The sequence below is a fragment of the Agaricus bisporus genome (genome assembly GCF_000300575.1).
Source record: "Agaricus bisporus var. bisporus H97 unplaced genomic scaffold AGABI2scaffold_5, whole genome shotgun sequence".
In the NCBI taxonomy this organism is placed as follows: domain Eukaryota; kingdom Fungi; phylum Basidiomycota; class Agaricomycetes; order Agaricales; family Agaricaceae; genus Agaricus; species Agaricus bisporus.
Genome location: NW_006267368.1, coordinates 252893 through 269392, shown reverse-complemented (window position 1 = coordinate 269392; position 16500 = coordinate 252893). Strand labels below are relative to the sequence as shown.

General features: G+C 46.9%; 7 protein-coding genes across 7 annotated transcripts; 4 read left to right on the top strand and 3 right to left on the bottom strand.

Moving 5' to 3' along the window:
- The first annotated feature begins 340 nt into the window (after window positions 1-340).
- AGABI2DRAFT_192345 (hypothetical protein) lies at window positions 341-1677 on the top strand. The gene has a single exon (XM_006460672.1). It carries the CDS (start codon window positions 368-370, stop codon window positions 1367-1369), a length of 1002 nt encoding a protein of 333 aa, XP_006460735.1. The 5' UTR covers window positions 341-367; the 3' UTR covers window positions 1370-1677.
- A 1347-nt stretch (window positions 1678-3024) lies between these two features.
- AGABI2DRAFT_178182 (hypothetical protein) lies at window positions 3025-4454 on the top strand. The gene is made up of 2 exons (XM_006460671.1): window positions 3025-3399; window positions 3453-4454. Exons 1-2 carry the CDS (start codon window positions 3049-3051, stop codon window positions 4410-4412), a joined length of 1311 nt encoding a protein of 436 aa, XP_006460734.1. The 5' UTR covers window positions 3025-3048; the 3' UTR covers window positions 4413-4454.
- A 222-nt stretch (window positions 4455-4676) lies between these two features.
- Window positions 4677-5026, bottom strand: AGABI2DRAFT_192343 (hypothetical protein). Its single transcript, XM_006460670.1, has one exon. The coding sequence runs from the start codon at window positions 4898-4900 to the stop codon at window positions 4742-4744; it is 159 nt and encodes a 52-aa protein (XP_006460733.1). The 5' UTR covers window positions 4901-5026; the 3' UTR covers window positions 4677-4741.
- Window positions 5027-5882: 856 nt separating this feature from the next.
- On the bottom strand, window positions 5883-6914 carry AGABI2DRAFT_192342 (hypothetical protein). Its single transcript, XM_006460669.1, has 5 exons — window positions 6856-6914; window positions 6725-6806; window positions 6611-6669; window positions 6295-6549; window positions 5883-6238 (listed from the first exon to the last, which is right to left on the bottom strand). Exons 1-5 carry the CDS (start codon window positions 6880-6882, stop codon window positions 6050-6052), a joined length of 612 nt encoding a protein of 203 aa, XP_006460732.1. The 5' UTR covers window positions 6883-6914; the 3' UTR covers window positions 5883-6049.
- A 45-nt stretch (window positions 6915-6959) lies between these two features.
- Window positions 6960-10882, bottom strand: AGABI2DRAFT_220881 (hypothetical protein). Its single transcript, XM_006460668.1, has 16 exons — window positions 10703-10882; window positions 10553-10641; window positions 10405-10501; window positions 10083-10352; window positions 9907-10032; window positions 9549-9849; window positions 9270-9499; window positions 9092-9220; window positions 8930-9058; window positions 8765-8871; window positions 8459-8714; window positions 8233-8404; window positions 7412-8170; window positions 7248-7347; window positions 7117-7192; window positions 6960-7049 (listed from the first exon to the last, which is right to left on the bottom strand). The coding sequence occupies exons 1-13, from the start codon at window positions 10787-10789 to the stop codon at window positions 7830-7832; spliced, it is 2334 nt and encodes a 777-aa protein (XP_006460731.1). The 5' UTR covers window positions 10790-10882; the 3' UTR covers window positions 6960-7049; window positions 7117-7192; window positions 7248-7347; window positions 7412-7829.
- A 1462-nt stretch (window positions 10883-12344) lies between these two features.
- Window positions 12345-13467, top strand: AGABI2DRAFT_69701 (hypothetical protein; the record flags this gene model as incomplete). The annotated part of the gene is given in 6 exon segments (XM_006460667.1): window positions 12345-12536; window positions 12594-12663; window positions 12677-12779; window positions 12843-12940; window positions 12997-13165; window positions 13272-13467. The coding sequence occupies 6 exon segments, from the start codon at window positions 12345-12347 to the stop codon at window positions 13465-13467; spliced, it is 828 nt and encodes a 275-aa protein (XP_006460730.1).
- A 688-nt stretch (window positions 13468-14155) lies between these two features.
- On the top strand, window positions 14156-16104 carry AGABI2DRAFT_192340 (hypothetical protein; the record flags this gene model as incomplete). Its single annotated transcript, XM_006460666.1, has 5 exons — window positions 14156-14454; window positions 14506-14558; window positions 14609-14697; window positions 14755-15993; window positions 16022-16104. Coding segments are annotated over 4 exons (1574 nt in total), but the record flags the coding sequence as incomplete, so codon positions are not given.
- Window positions 16105-16500: the final 396 nt, after the last annotated feature.

The following is a 16500-nucleotide window of genomic DNA, read 5'->3' as shown; positions in this document are numbered from 1 at the left end:
GCATTATGGTTTGCGTTCGCATCAATTACCCGCAGGCAGTTGTGATTTGTGGGGGTGTCCGCAGAACTACTCGGGGAAATCGAAAGTTTGGTGGTCTAAAAACCTCAATAAAGACGTGTTACTCTCGCTTACTCTCGTGTACTGCGTCGATGCGTGAAACTGGTGTTCTAGATACATAGCCGAGGTACCAATGGAAGTAAGTACCGCGGGTATTAGAAAGCCATATGGATCGGATTCACGCCCGGGCCGATGCTGATTATGAAGCAGGTGCGTTGGTAAGCAGAATGGATATGATCGAATGTAGATATGTATTCGCAGACCATTTTTCTTTCTTCAACCACTCCCATCCCACGTCGCTCTCAGCCCCATGGCTCCCAACCTCAAAGGACTCAATATCGTCCGGCCGCAACAGGCTCCGTCTGACTCGCAGGACTTGCTTTCTGGCCAATCGTTTCCCGACATATCGGCCCAGCTGGACCTATGGACTAACCTCACATTCGACGTGGATGAGAACAGTCCTTCCCGCAAAGATGAAGGAAAGTTTCACTCCAAAAAAGCGGAGGATGATGAAAGCCAAGTCAACGTGTCCAGTGAATCAGCCTTCCACGACCGGCATGACGTCGTCAATCTAGGCTCAGATATTTCTGGAAACTCATCTCAACCCAATGCTCCCCCTCAGTCACAATCTTTCGATCTCAATGCCTTACTCTCTGGCATTGGATTAGACCTGTATGCCAACGTGGCCCAGCAGACAAATACCAGCGCCATAACGCCATCTCTAGCACAGCTGCTAGCCCTTCATTCGCAGAATCAACTCCAAGGGGGTATTCCACCGCCGTTTCCGCAATACCCCGTCCCGTCCTCGGCGACCTACAGCCCCATATCAAGTACTATCTCCCCTTCTCAAAGCTCTCTCGCTCGAGCATCCTCCCCCGCCGTGTCCGTGACAGCTTCGGCTACTTCTGAAGAACCGCCAGCAAAACGCTCCCGCGCACGCAAAACATCTATTTCTTCTTCCGACAATTTGTCGCCGGATGTGCAAGCAGGAGTAGCGAACGCAGCGGCAGAAGACAAACGTCGCCGGAATACTGCTGCGAGTGCGCGCTTTAGATTGAAAAAGAAGGAGAGAGAGGCTGCTTTGGAAGGCAAGGCAAAGGAATTGGAGGCCAGAGTCAGTGAATTGGAGAGGGAGTGTGAGGGTCTTCGCAGGGAAAATGGGTGGTTGAAAGGCTTGGTCGTCGGCGTAACCGGCGCCGCTCAGGCGCCTGTCGTGACCTCCCCGCCATCTCCTCTAACATCAGTGCAAATCGCCGGCTTGAGAAATGCAACGTCCTCTCCGAGGAGGAATAGAGACGGCTCAGATAACTGATCTTTCGACGCCAGCAAAGACATGCTGATCTTCGCAATTCCCATCTTTTTTAATTGTTATCTATCATGTTTCGAGGGTGTTCTGGATGTCGTAACTAAAGTGTATTGTTTATCCGCAAGATAACGTTGGACAGCGGTGTATCTCGCATTTGACCTCCTTGCCTTTTCCTTCACATACCTCCAAAATCCGTATGGCTTATCGAGCTCCATCGTTGTTCCCATGCCTTTTCACGGCCGTTTTCTCTCTTCTGCTAACTTTATAAGTTATGTTTAGAGCCTTGCCATTTCAAGACTGAAATACTCATATGTAAATGTATTGCCTCCTCTTCATATGGAAAGTAAATACGGATATCCGAGACAATGACAATTTGATTACTCCTTGCATAGTATACACATGATGAATCTGGAAACATTTGACGACTCTGTATGTTATTAGTCAATATTCCAAACCTGAATAGTAACAAATCACCCAGGGCGCAAAACGTTAAAACGAGACTGGTTTACTAATTAGTGTGGGAAATGAGAATGGAGGTGTTGGGAGTTTGAAGTTTGAATGGCGTCATCCATTAGTGTTCAATGCGTCTATTTGGCAGTTTTTTCACCGCATAGGATCTGATATACAGGGGCCATATGTTACGCCTGACTTGAGCTTCTGTGTCAAAAGGAAAATCAAAATCAAAAATTCGACGTCCGCGTAACATGATAGAAATACCTTCTTCATATTCAAAGGAGGTAGCCAGCTTGCAGGCCATAGATTTATATTAAACGAATTAAAGACATTGAGGGGTGTAGGCAGCGCAGTATAGGCTGGCTATCCCAATCGGCCGATGAATTGAAAGAGACACAACGGAATAAAACGGGTTTCGCTAAGCCATTGATAAAACCCTTATTAGTATATTCTGAATCACGCCGCGGCAGCGACGCATCTAATCGCCAAGAACCGGGTGAAAATACCTGGGTACTACAAGAATGTCTCTTTCAAAAGGAAATCACAAGCAAGTTTGCTTTATTGGTCCTCCGCAAACACCCAGAGAGGTGAGAAAGGGTGCCATGAAAGTGCCATGAAGCAACACGGTGGTGATTAGAACACCATATGACATGGAACACTTGACACGTCTCCTAGAACGAAATGGGAAAAGAGCGATAAGAAGATAAGAGTTTTGATCGAATGAGCAGTTCAAGTCATGAATTGAACGTTGGACTTCGTCGTTCGCACTGGATTATCTACCATTGAACCCACTACTTTTCATCTTTTTACCCAGGATCCATCGGAGCACGAGTAAGTTCCATAAGTTCCTTTGGCGTAAAATAACTCTGAGTGTTCGTGATAGTGCTGATGTTTCCGAGTGAGTACATCGGTAAAGCTTCGGCGATAATATCCAGAAGAATTCACTGTCGAACCAATAGACGCGTAACACGTACGTTGGTCTCTATGAACCTCCAAGAAAATGTTAAGGCCATGGGAACTGAGATTTGCAAGAAAGAAAACCAGTCAGTGAACAGTGAAGTGAAAGCACAATGAAAACAAAGCGATTCGGGGGTTGCCCAGTGCTCAATCACTGATCATGAGCAGGCTTGCCGGGGCCCTGACGAGAGCACGTGATGTGGCTATGTCTATACTGCTTCGGCTGTTAATGAAGTAGCCCTTTGTCTTTTGACACTACTCATCTCTCATTCACTATGCAGAATGAGGGCCCGGAAGAGGAAACTAGAAGCTACTACGTCTCCGCTCTTCATCCCAAACATTCCCACAAATTTACACCCTCGCGAAGGCATTCCGGCGAAGGCAGTCGCTCGAGCAGCCTCCTCAGTAGGCATGGTCGTTCGCGAACAGATTCCAACAGCATCCGACGATACCACCCACTCACGAACACCAGAAACGACCTTCCAAATTCGACCGAAGTGACACGACCTCACCTTACCCGGACAGTCAACCAGGCTGATGGCGATACAGGAGCAGATGCAAATGGTTCGGAGAACGGCGATGTGGAAGTTCGGAAAGAGATGGAAAGGGATGTGCTTGTTCACCATGTAATTTATGTGACTTTTTCTTTGATCATTTGTATCTCATCTCCTTTAAATAGGTTATGCCCAAAGACTCTCTGCCAGGAGTTTCACTCAAATATGACATAAGTTTGGCAGACCTTCGAAGGGCCAATCATTTGTGGGCGAGCGACTCTATCCACCTCAGGAAGGTCTTATATATTCCGGTGGACAAGTCTTCCAAAGCCCGGGAGTTAATCCATGAGATGAAGCTCAAAGCAGCCCCTCTCGTAGAACTCTCCACTCCGTCCACTTCAGATGCTTCAGAAGATGATGGTGAACAGCCCCTGCCCTTGGATAATGCGACATTCGACGGTTGGGGCATCCAACGCATCCCAATATCGCGAATGTCTTTTTTTCCTCCTCCGTCCTCTTCGGGAAAGGCACCTTCCATCTTGTCGCCCACCTCAACCTCATCTCCCTCTTCCAACTTTAAATCACCATCTCAAACCCGATACTCAATTCCATCGTCATTATCATCCATCCTTACTGCTTTGCCAATCGGCGCATCAAAGCGTGATGACCTACTCGCTCGTATATCATTTGATAGCACTAGCTCAAGCTTGAGTGACCGCTCCAGGCCAAGCATAGAGCCACTCGAAGGACACGAACTGGATGTTGTGTCCAGTCATGCGGATCGGGTTTCTGCCAAGCGTCCCTCTGGTGCCATTTGGATCAACGGTTCAACTCCATTATCACCACCACATACTTCTGACGTCGAGCACCTTGGGTCTTCTATAACAAACCCTCAAAGTATGAAACGGATGTCGCGTAATCATCACCTTCTACATTCATCGACCACACCTCCAGCTTCATATATACCCCGTATACCAGACAACACCACCATACGTACAGTGCAAATGGAACCTTCACCCGTGATGCAGTTACCCGCTTTACATCCTCGTAGATTGCAGCAGTCGACTAAGGATCGTTACTATGATAATCACCGTCAGCATAATACCTCTGAGCCCGCGAGTATCAATTTGATAAACCTGGGGTGAGACTTTCGAAGAAGGATGTCGTGGGATGAGGTTGGAATCGTCGTGAGCGCTCTCCCGCCGCTCAAACCTCTTGGAACTTCAGCCCCGAGCTGACAAGATCCATAGCGATGGTCTGGGAACAAATCACTAATAGCCTGTACCACCATCAGAAGTGAGATACAGTTCCTTTCACCCATCCTACTTTTCTGATTTCTTTTAGGACGCACTGATACTTCTTCATGCTATGCTATGATAGATCACCGCCGCCCTTAGATTCTGATAGCTCAGACCATCATTTACCTGTGTCCAATGGCACTACTGTTCGGAGGGAAGAGGAATAGCCGGTTCATCTAGGGGAGGGCACGATTAACGTGCTCACAATATATGTCGCTGAATGGGCATTTGTCCTTGGGTTTCTGTTCTACAGCCGCCGAATATTTCGGCGTTCTTTCTTCGTGTATTCTCGACACAGTCAAGCATCGCTTGATCATTCGCGAGAACAGATTCATTGTAACTTTAAAAAACTTTTCGATGAGGAAACTGATTCTCCTGTCATCGTTGACATGCCTATGCCGCGTGTGATCTTGACACCTTGTGTTCTGATCCCAATGTATATTTTCGGGGATGTACACTATGTTGAGCTTGTCAAGATCCTCTTCAGTGATCAATGAATTAATGACCCCCCGGGCGCATCCGAGGAACGTCCTGACATTTCCTTACTCTGTCCCAGCAGTGCAGTGAGCTCGATCCGGTGAGTGACCAGGGTCTTTGCTGGTATATTCAGACCCAAATTCTTCGCATCTAAACGTTCATGGTACATCATTTCGGAAATATGGCACTTGATTGATATGAACATGGGAGGATGGAATCATTAGAAGCTGGCAGTAATTTTGGTTTGATTGCCGTACTTATATGATGCTGAGATTCTCCTGCTAGAAGTGGATGAAAAACACTACATACATGTTCAGGATCTTGAATTGTCTGATATTGAACGGCCGAACGCTCGGGGATACTTTAGACCGGGTTGCGAATCTGCGATCTCAATGGTTCAGATCGTCAGTGAATCATTGACAATTGAGATAGCTCAAAGGACCACTCTGCGGATGCTCTAAAGAGTCTGTGTCGCTCCTTAAGGCCTTAATCCTGGACGGTTCTGAAAAGCTTCTAGCTACTCGTCATTTACAGACAAGTCAGAAAAAATGTCCAGCGGGTCGAATCCCATTGTGACGGATGATAGATTTACTAGATACACGGATGAACCGCGATATCCAGGGCAGTGGATCATATCAAACCAAGTTTGAATTAGTGGGTCGATGGTCCCGCGCGAACGGCAGGACTTCAAAGCTTCAAGTTGGGGCCCGGGGAAAGGCGAAGACCGACTTTGCGGCCCGTCTCATTTGATTATCCGCTCCTGATTCTAATAATTGGCTGGAGTGCGATTAACTTGGTCCTGTGTTGGTTCCGCCTTCACTAAAACAAAGCTTGCGTTTTATGACTCTTTCACCTGGGTTAACATTGCTGTGTCAGTGGTGTTGCGCCAATCTTCGAATCTGATACATGAGCTATAATACATGATGTACATCATCAACATTCAACACCCTGATATCGTGATCGGTTTCTTTGTTGCGCACACAGAGATAACCTTTCGAAAGTCCCCATCAGAAACCCTTGTCATGATTTCCCTCTACATAAAAATCTTGCATGTGCTGCACAATGGCACTCAAGGCGGCGAGCCACTTGTTGAGATCGATTTCAAGCTCTTCCTGGGTGACTGGCTCGCCACCCTCCTGATCGGCTCGCAGCTTGGTGAAGAAATCAGCACGATATGGGCAGGCTTTCATGGCAACCTGTTGAAGGGGAATTTGAGTATTAGTGCTCTCTTTCAAAGAAACGAGCTACAGACGGCAAAGATGCCCTTGACAACAAAGTTGTGGTGTTTTTTCAGTGTACCCTCGTATGACTTGGTGAATGCCACAGAAAGCTCTTCCGACTTGTTTGCTTGAGCATTCTGTAGAGCCTTGCAGGTAAATGAGAGACCACGTAAGAGCCACATAAGGCCTTCAGTCGCAGTTCGTTTCTTCTCTCCTTGTTCATTTTGGACGAGGCTCTCGAGCGTTCGAGATTTCTCTGGAGCCGCGTCGTATCGAGCCTTCACTTTCTAGACAGATTGCATCAGATGATTACACTACAAGTTTTACCATGCGAACGGCAGATCTTACTGCGATATTCCCAGTCAGATCAGATTGCACGACTGTAAATGCCGCTGAACCCAACACATCTGTCAATGTGTTGCGATCAGCAGGAAGAATGAAGCCCCGTGTATTGCAATTAACCAAACAAGCCAACTAGCCCTTTTGAAGCTTCCAAAAATTGAAGGGTATCAACACCACCTTCGGTGTTAACATCTGCAAAAGACTGTCCGAGATCAACTGAGAAGTTTGAGTTCATTGACACCTCTAGCTACCTTGATAGTTCTCAGGTAGGGAGCCATTGCAGACGAGTGATAGTAGAGGTTAACGATCGACCAATCAGATAACAGTCCAATCATTGTATTCTCACATTACCAATCGTCTCTACCGCTGTATATCCAGGCGTCCGCTGCCTTTTTTTCGACATCAAAAACATGCCGCACGCCGACACCTCCCTCGTACCAGACAGGTAGGACCCACTATGAAAACCAATCTACCAGGGCTGATTGCCGATGTGATGCGCTAATTATATGAAGTATCAAAAGCAAGTCAGAGTTTTGGACGCATGTCCATACACAACTGGAAAGCCTCACTGCGGGAGAAAGGAATTGGGTGGGAACTGACTTGATTCACTTGCTCTATCCCTTTCTCAACCAGTATATCGTAGGTTACAAACTGCGCGAATGCCGCGTCGCTGATTTACAACTCCCTCTTGGCCTTCCCCCTTTATTTTGGTAGTGGAACTGACACAGCAGTAAATTGGTGCGGTATGTGCGCGATTTTGGACTACAATTATCTCTAGATTCGCCGTTCGACCTCACGCTTTCATAGGCGTATACATAGTCGCGGACCGTTTTCCGAAGCCTCGGAATTCAACGAAGGCTCCATCCGAGCACACGGACCGCCTCTTACTCGGACCATTTTGTGGAAAGCCTGCCTGTCAATTTATCAACGTTTCACTCAATAACGGTCGAGGCGTCTGCGCTGAAGCTTTCATTCAATGTCGACCCCTTCTCGTACCAAATGTGGACGAATATCCTGGACATATTGCTTGCGACGGCGAAACAAAAAGCGAAATCGTAATTCCGCTCGTACTCCAAAACGGTGAGAGAGTAGGAGTCCTTGATTTGGACTGCCTTGCTCTCAGCGGTTTTGACGAACAAAATAGGGAAGGGTTGGAAAAAATAGCCAGTCTGATCGTAGATTCCAGTGATTGGTAACTATGAGTATAGATTGAGCCACAAAGCAGCTACGGGGATAACGTTTTCTGCCATTCCAAATACGCTTTGTGCAACTTTTCTTGCTCCTGCCACTGCTTCTGAACTTTCTTAGCTTGATTTTTACTAAGCTCTTTACCCTCGGCATCTGTCCGCGGTATGCCTTCATCATCTAAAGATCCATACCCGGGACAATTTCTAAACATATCCTGCGGCGGTGTACGACCTTTCTCAAGCTTAGCAATCCGCTTTCTTCGCTCTTCCTCAATACTAGCTGCTTTTTTTGAGGCTTTAGCATCTTGCTGCGCTCGTTTCTCATCTCGGGCTTTGATGAGCTCCGCTGGCGGTACAAGTTTGACTAGAGCCTTTCCATCTGAGTCGAGAACAAGTGATGAATAACCTACTGCATCGACATTTGCAACGTGAAAAACTCACCATCTTGATCATCAAGAGCGACACCAAGAGGAACCAGGTCAACATCACGGAGCTTGTCGCAAAGCGCGAGTATATCCTTAAGAGCAGTATCATTTTTGGCAATAGCCAGTTGGCGAACACCATCACGGAAAGAAGACAAGGCTCGCAGATATGGCGTCAAGACCTCCTCTCGCTAGATGGAATTTTAGTTGAGAATTTGATCAAGTGAATAGAACCAACAACATACGTTGATGTTTCCAACTCCTTGATCTGCTTGACCCCAACCAGGCTCCACCTTCTCCCCTTCTCCTAAACCAAACATGCGAAGCATCTGTCCAACCCACCGGGCAATATTTTCAACAAGGGCAACGTTTAGATGCTTGCCGCGCGAATTGATGTAAATATTTGTTTTTGAGACCAGTTCGCGGAGAGCATTCAAAGCTACCGGCGTATCAAAAGAGTCCGACAATGCGCTTCTAAAGGCCGATTGAGCTTCGTAAAAACTAGATACATCTTCAGCTCGCAAATTGCAGGGCAAAAAAAGTCACGAAACCTTTTAGTCAAGTCTTGTTCGAGTGCCTCGTAGTGATGAAACCCGTCCGATCTGATAGCGTCGCTGCGATGTTGGTTGACCAGGGCTTTAACGACCGTAAAGAAATTCTATGAAAGTGGTACTATTTGTCAACTTGACCTCCGACGCACGAACACTTCGGCTCACATTCATGGTGATCTCAATATTACGAACTTCTCCCGTCATCAAAGATTCCGAGAAATCTACTTTCGCATTCCACAGCTGGGTTAAGAAGGCTAGCCTCAGTTGCCGGGCGGTATATTTGCGGAGGATCTCCTGAATTTAAATATTAGTGCCACATCACGGTACTCCAGTGCCTGCACAACTCGCATCGATAGTGATGAAATTCTTCAACGATTTGCTCATCTTGAGTCCCTCAATGTGTAAATGCCCTGTATGCCAAAAGTAATTAACCCAGGCGCGACAATTGTGATAGGCCTGGACTATATCAGATATTGATGTTACTTTTTTTGTCGGCATCACACACCTCGGACTGAGCCATCTCGTTGTCGTGATGTGGGAAAGCCAAGTCGATACCACCAGAGTGGATATCCATATTATCACCAAAGATAGCACTGGCCATCACAGAACATTCAATATGCCAACCGGGTCGTCCAGGTCCCCAAAATGATGGCCATGATGGTTCACCTGGTTTCGAGGCTTTCCACAGGGCAAAGTCAGAAGCGGAGCGGCGACCTGTTTTGTTTGCTAGAGAGCCTGAGAACCGATCGTTAGCTTTCCGCATGAGCTAGCCTTCCAAACTGACCTTCCCCGTCTTCCAGTAGTTCGCGATTTCCCTTGCTCCACGGCTCGAGTTTCGCATAATCATGGTCATCCGCATTATCAAACTTGATGGTGTTGAAATACACGCTGCCTTCCGATTCGTATGCGAAACCATTATCCATGATGCGCTTTATGAAATCAACAATTTCGGGTATAAATTCTGTGACGCGAGTAACTGTATCAGGCTCTCGAACGTTAAGGCGGGCCATATCTTCGAAGAATTTGGTTTCCCAATAGGAAGCAAGGGATCGAGATATGTTAGGGTCAGTGACCGTAGATTTATACTGTCAATATACCATATAAGCCGATAAATACTTCTGAGTGAGGAGACAGTCAAAAACCTTTGCGTCTAATGTCCGAGCCAAAATATCCTTAGACTCGTCAATCAAATTATGAGCTTCATCCACGGATTTAACGCCAGATTGCATTTGGTCTCTTGCGTTTCGAATGGCCAATAAGCAGCGATTCTGAGGTAAAAGCTGTTGAGAAAAACTAGATATATATAGTGGTGGCTTACAGCTGCTGTGAAGTGCATATCGAACTTTTCGTCGCGTTTCAAGCACTCTTGCTTCCATTCCGGGCTCTGTATCAGAACAGATAATTTTGGCCAGCTTGCCTCTTCAGATCCCTCAACTACCTTCTGATCACTTGGTAATCCTTTATTTACTTTGTCTCTGACATGGATCGTCCAAGCTTCGAAGACGGTGTCCACTAGTTCAGGAGTAAGAGCGTTACTCTCAGATCGGAAGTTCTCAATGAGGTGATTTTGGCGAGCGCGAGAGATTATCTGATCATGGGTAGGTAAGGATTCCGGGAGTGACCGCAAAAAATAGGCGAACTTTATCATCGATATCCGTGATATTCATAACAAAATGCACGTCGTAACCGAAATAATCAGTCATTACCCGGCGGAGAATATCCTGTGTGACGTAGTTTCTAAGATATTATTATTTTAAGATGCCACGTAGTATGAGCTGGCTGGAATACCTTGCATGACCCAAGTGTGAGGCGTCATAAACCGTAGGACCGCAGTTGTACCATTTGACGTGACGCTCGTTGGTCGGAACAAATTTTGTCTACGAACAATTCGTCGTGAGCTTTTGTACATGGGACATAATACGAGTCATCGATACGAACTTTAGTTCTGGTCAACGAATTGTAGACATAAAGAACAGGTTCTTCCGGCTGTTGTTTTGGCAGCGACCAAGGGGGCTGCGTGGTCATATGCGAAGTATAACGATAGATGACTGGGTTTGACCTGGGGAGGAAAATAGGCTTGGAGATGAAGAAAGTCGATAACAAGAATCTAGCGCTTCCACATTTAAGCATTTGTGACATCGAGTCATGCAGCTCGTCAATATTGGGTTTGGATAGATCACATGATCACCCCTGATTGACTGCTTTCATTAAACGAGGGCTTTTATGAACTTTTGACTCTACGGTTTTTCATCCAGCGGACTCCATCATTTAGTGCTTGGAAATTCGAAAGAGGATCAATGCTATTTCTAGGTGGAACAAAACAGCACCAAGGTCTATACTTCAGGCCGCATGATATTCTCAACAGCATCTCGTTTGTTTGATAACTGCAAAATACCCTATCAGGCTACATTACTGTTTTGCCGGCATCGCCTCTCCTATCGCACTTCCTTTTACTATCAGGTGTTTGAACATATCGCCGGGTGGTAAAAAAGAAGAACTTCCTCTTGATGAAAAAATGATCCTGCGAAAACGCCATTACTCGGGAACTATCCAAAATTTAAGTACGACAGTGTTTATTGATGGGATTCTAGCACCGAAATTGATTATGGTCATTTACAAACGGTTAGTGTTACGTTCTCCGGTTTAGATCACCGCTATCTTTGATTGACAGACCTTGTGAGGATGTAGAAGACATCCGGTGAGTAAATCATCGCGAATGTTAAAAACAAACACTGGACAACTCCGGAATGCACATGAGACCGATCTTGTCCTGTTGGACAGGAAGAAATGATTCACCCGATGCCAAAGGACAATTCCCCTTTTTCAATCTATTACGAGTCATGCTCGACCTCGGCGCATTAGAAAGACCTCCTGGGCTTCCGGGAAAACCCATCTATTAAAGGAAATATCAAGTAAACTTAATCACGGAAATGACAGGGTGGGGGGATATGCCTCTAGCTCCTTGTGGTCGATTTGTCTAAATTAAAAACTCGACTGAAAATGCGCCAGGTTGGTTTCTGAACGCATTATTATAGTCCGAAACTATCATCAAGCGATGGGGATGGCGATGGGGACTCGTATATCAGTATCAAAGTGTTAGGAGTGAGAGAACAGAACATTCTGCCATCCTGGTCTGATCTTCTTTAGGGTGTTTTCCAAAAGACGCTCGACCAACATAACTCGGATATCCCACTGGCTCAGCTCCGTTAAGTACTTGAGCTTGGCTTCCACACGCAATGATGCGAACCTGGTTCGTCCCTCCAAATCTATATGCTACTAAACTCTAATATGTCGCTTTAGTTCCTCATTTAGCCTACAACAGCCTCTGATCAAAAAGAACCGAAACGTATTTACCAAAGCTCCCCGTAACCCCCACTACTTTTGCCACCAGCGGCAATAAATAACTGTTTGTTTAAGGTATGAACTCGCCTTGATCATCAACAGAACACAGTATATAAATCGCCAAGTGAAGGAGCCCTGAGCGGTCTCTTCGGTATTCCCCTTCCCCGGTCTCTCTTTCAGCGATACTCCCCCCTCTCGTATCATAAATCCCGCCACATCGTTTTCCCCGACAGAAAATATGCAACGTCCTACCTCTGTTGGATTGCGCGTACGCTCAACACAAGACGCCCATGTCATCTTTCATGCTGTTCATCTCAAAATCTTGCCCATGATCACACGACGACTCGATACAGAGGAACGGCGGGAGATACGCCCTGGTTGCGTTTATGTTTGGGAAGAACGTGGTCCGAACACGGAATCGATCGGAATGGTAGGTATAGCTGCTGGTTTTTGACACTACTTTTGGCTGATGATGCTCGTACGACAGGTGGGCATCGAACGGTGGACAGACTCTCGAAGCTGGGGACCCAGCCGAGTTAGAGATGTTCGTCAACCTTGTTTGGGTTATAGGCGCCATCTTTTGTTCTCAACAATTTTCCCAGGAATTTCTCTTTTACCAGGAGAGGGAACGATCGCCAGTCGAATTAGAAATGCAATCAGATTCTGATACCACGTTTGTGATACACACTGTTCAGTGGTATGGGCTTCACTGATGTTGATTCTCCAGACTTACGAGTCAAACGTCACCCCCGCGCACCCGAAGAAAGGACCTTATCAAGCAAACCTATTCAGTCCTAGTTCAAACGCCGCGAGGCCGAAGAAAATGGCACCTTAGTACGTCTATCATTCTGTGGGCGTTTGATGATAGATTCGATAACAGTCATCCATAGCAACATATTTTACCCAAGACACATTGGATGATTTAAGCACTATCGACGATATTCCGGAATTGAGGTCGCTGCATATTCCACCAGGGAAATACAGCAGTGCGAGGTCTATTAACAACAGGAGCACCAGGCCGAATCCCTATCCCTATCCGGTCCACCCAAGCATCAGTGGGTGAGTGATATTCATCCAAAAGAAGGTTTAGAAGACGTGAAACTCATCATGCCGTTAAATCCCTGCGTTTCATTTTGCACCATAAATGCTCATTGATGCACATCAGGTATCCCGACAGGCCTGAAAAAATTCCACGGGTTTTTAAAATTCAGATCCGACCTCCGCTGTATGACCAAGGGTCATTAGCGCCTCTTGCATATCTGGAAAATGTAGCACCTCCACGACGACATCCGATGGATGAGAAAGCGCTGATGTCGTTCTCATGCGACTTTACGCGTGATATCGGCCGCGCGGAATGCTAATAAGCTGTTTTTGTTCTTTCGTTTTTCGCTTATACCCCTTCTCCATATTTCCCCTGGATCACGTATAATTAAAATGTTACGGCCTCAGATAACTTCTCAGCCTAAACGGATTTCTGATGACTATCAAGATTTCGCGATGGACTGTACTGTATTTTCTAAAACCTATTTTGCGTTATGTCATTCTGTGATATATCGAGTTGGCGTGGGCCCAAATTAGGCAGATTTCGTTCGCAACAATGGAGTCGAATGTTCTTTTCGAAGTTTAAACGGGCTTCTGAAGGTAGGTACTGGAACCGAAGAATAGAGAAGTCTGACCGCGCTGGTTGGAATTACGATCACGGCTTTCTCCTGGATCGCACGGGGTGGGGTCGAGATGACGCGGGTTTCTCGTATGAGTTAGTCTGTAGCGCACTGAATGTAGCAGACCTCAGACCAGGCCCTAGGCTCGTATACCATAAGAAAGGTCGGTGAGGAGAGAGCCAGGAAGATGGTCAGGCAAGGACGAATGGAGGAAGTGTCAACTAGCCTTTACAGCCAGGTGTGAACACATGTGTGATGGGGATATTCTGGTAACAATGGAAGAGGTGGGCCGACGGTTTGGGGTCAGTGAATTGGTCGGTTTTGGCCTAGGTGGGAGCCGCAGTAGGCATTTTTGTCTCGCTTAGGAGAAGGGTGGGCGGACGAGGGCCGATGTCCTGCAGAACCGTTGCAGGTCCCACACTACCCGTCTCTCTCTCCCCAATGCAACATCCAACATGCACTGGCATCCGCATCCGCTCCGTCCTCGACGCCCAGAAGATTTTCTACGCCGTTCAGCAGGGCTTGCTTCGCATGGTCACCCGCAGACTCGATGCTGATGAGCGAATGCGCCTCCGCACAGGCTGCGTATATGCTTGGGAAGAACGGGGCCCTCATACTGAGCTCACCGGCCTCGGTATCGAACGCTTCACCGAGGGCCGTCGTTGGTCACCCTCCAGAGTCCGCGACGTATGTCGTTACACCCATGTATTTCAGTCTAGCTAGAACATCATCATTCAGGAGTTCCTGTTTTATTATGAAAAGTACTCGCCCTCTCCCGACTGTGCAAACCCGTAGGTGCCCTCGAGGTCACCACGTTACACTACTCACCACTGTTCTACAGACATCCGCCGCGCGACTGGGACCCTCTGGTCAAACAAACTTACTCGGTTTGGGTCGAGACTGATAAAGGCAGAAGAAAATGGCATCTCAGTCAGTCCGCTTCTTTTACACCAAATCCCATGCTCATATATGCGCATTTATCCTTAGCTGCTTATTTCACTCAAGCAACGGTCGATCAGCTCGGCTCCATAGACGATATACGCAACGTACGCGACCTCGACGTTCCGGACGGGTTGTTCAACAGTACCAGGGTTACCAAAGCTCGCAACAAGGCTGATGAAACTCGTTCCGGTGAATCCTCCAAGTCTGCCTCGAGATATGCACCTTTCCCGGTGCCTACACACCCCAACCAGCCAGAATCCTCTGGTCAAGTTCTTATGTACCAACCCTACCCCAACCACGATGTTTCTGCTATGCCTCCGACTGAGGATCCAGTTGAGCCACACACCACTGCAGGTGCTTCCAATTTCAGCACCAACAACCTAGCGAAACTCACCCTTCAAGATTCCGATTTCCATCCGCCTTATCGGTCCCTTCCTCCTATCTCTCATCCTCGTCTGGCCGTAGATCGCGACGTTCTTAATTATAGTTCTCGGTCTGAGCCAGCGTCTAGTCCTTCTGCAGTTGCTGATACCCGGCGATGCCCTATATATCTTCCTCGGCCTCAGCTTGAGAACCAAAGGACACTATCTACTCCCCATATGTCGACATCAGGAACACTTTTGCATGACAATGGAACTGTTCCAGAGGAATGTGCCAGTACAGGACCTCAATGGCCGTCGGACAATATCAGACCGACCCTTGGCCCATCGATTCCTTCAGTATATCCTGGAAATAGACATGACCATGTCGCCAACCCCGCTTCCACTTCTGCCACGCAGCCTACTCCTTATCTACCACAAGCCGATATGGGCACTGTCTCTAGCACACAACCAGGCCGGTCGATACAATATCTGACCCCATTGCATGGTGAAACTCCGCGGGAGCCATTGCCTTCCCTTAGTATACTGCAGGAAGCATACTCCATTTCCTACGATTTTTCTGTCGCGATGGTGGCACAGGCGGCTTCGGACGGCGCCCATAATGGCCTCTCAACTGCTTCGATTTCATCTCCCAGCTCTTGCCAGAAATCAAGTATACAGGATTTGGAAATAACCGGAGGTGCAGTATGCAGGGATTTGGATTTAGCGCCGTTGACTTCACTTGCGCGTCCCCAACCATATCGAAGGGAACCCGTGGACGACAGGGCTCTCCGACGTCTCGGACCGAGATCGCGTTGACAATAAGTTTTGCGCTCGAGATATATCCCTGCGGCTTAGACCTTGGAATGAAGACATCCCGGGTAGTTTCCTTTTTTTCTTTTTTTAGGAACAGTGCATTTCTTAAGCTTTTTCTCGCTTTTTTCTATGGGAAATCGCGCATCTTTTTCGCTGAAACAATTTATACCAATCATCTACTCATCTATGACTTTCGTCTGCGGTCCTATATCATTTTTCTCCACCGTTCATTGTCAAAAACATTTTTCACGATTGCATCGATCTCAGGGCTGGACATTCTGACCGGAGTCATTCATCGCCGATCCTATTCGGGTGCCTACTGTATTTATAATCCCTCCTTACGGAGGTTAACACTGGGTATAGGAAAACATTATTTTAATTTTCAAGTAACAAGTGGAGGATATCAATTGCATTTTCCCTTGATTGACGTCAAGATGCAATCATCAGCCGCCGGCCAAAGAAATATCTCACATACATATGCATAGAAGAGTCAGGGCATGCACGAAACAGGTGATATATTACAGATATGGAGAAGGAAGCAGATGATTGATCAAAAAAATGTGATGTTCAAGTAAATGATTATTAATGCAATTAAAAAAAACTCGCTGCCTTCCGA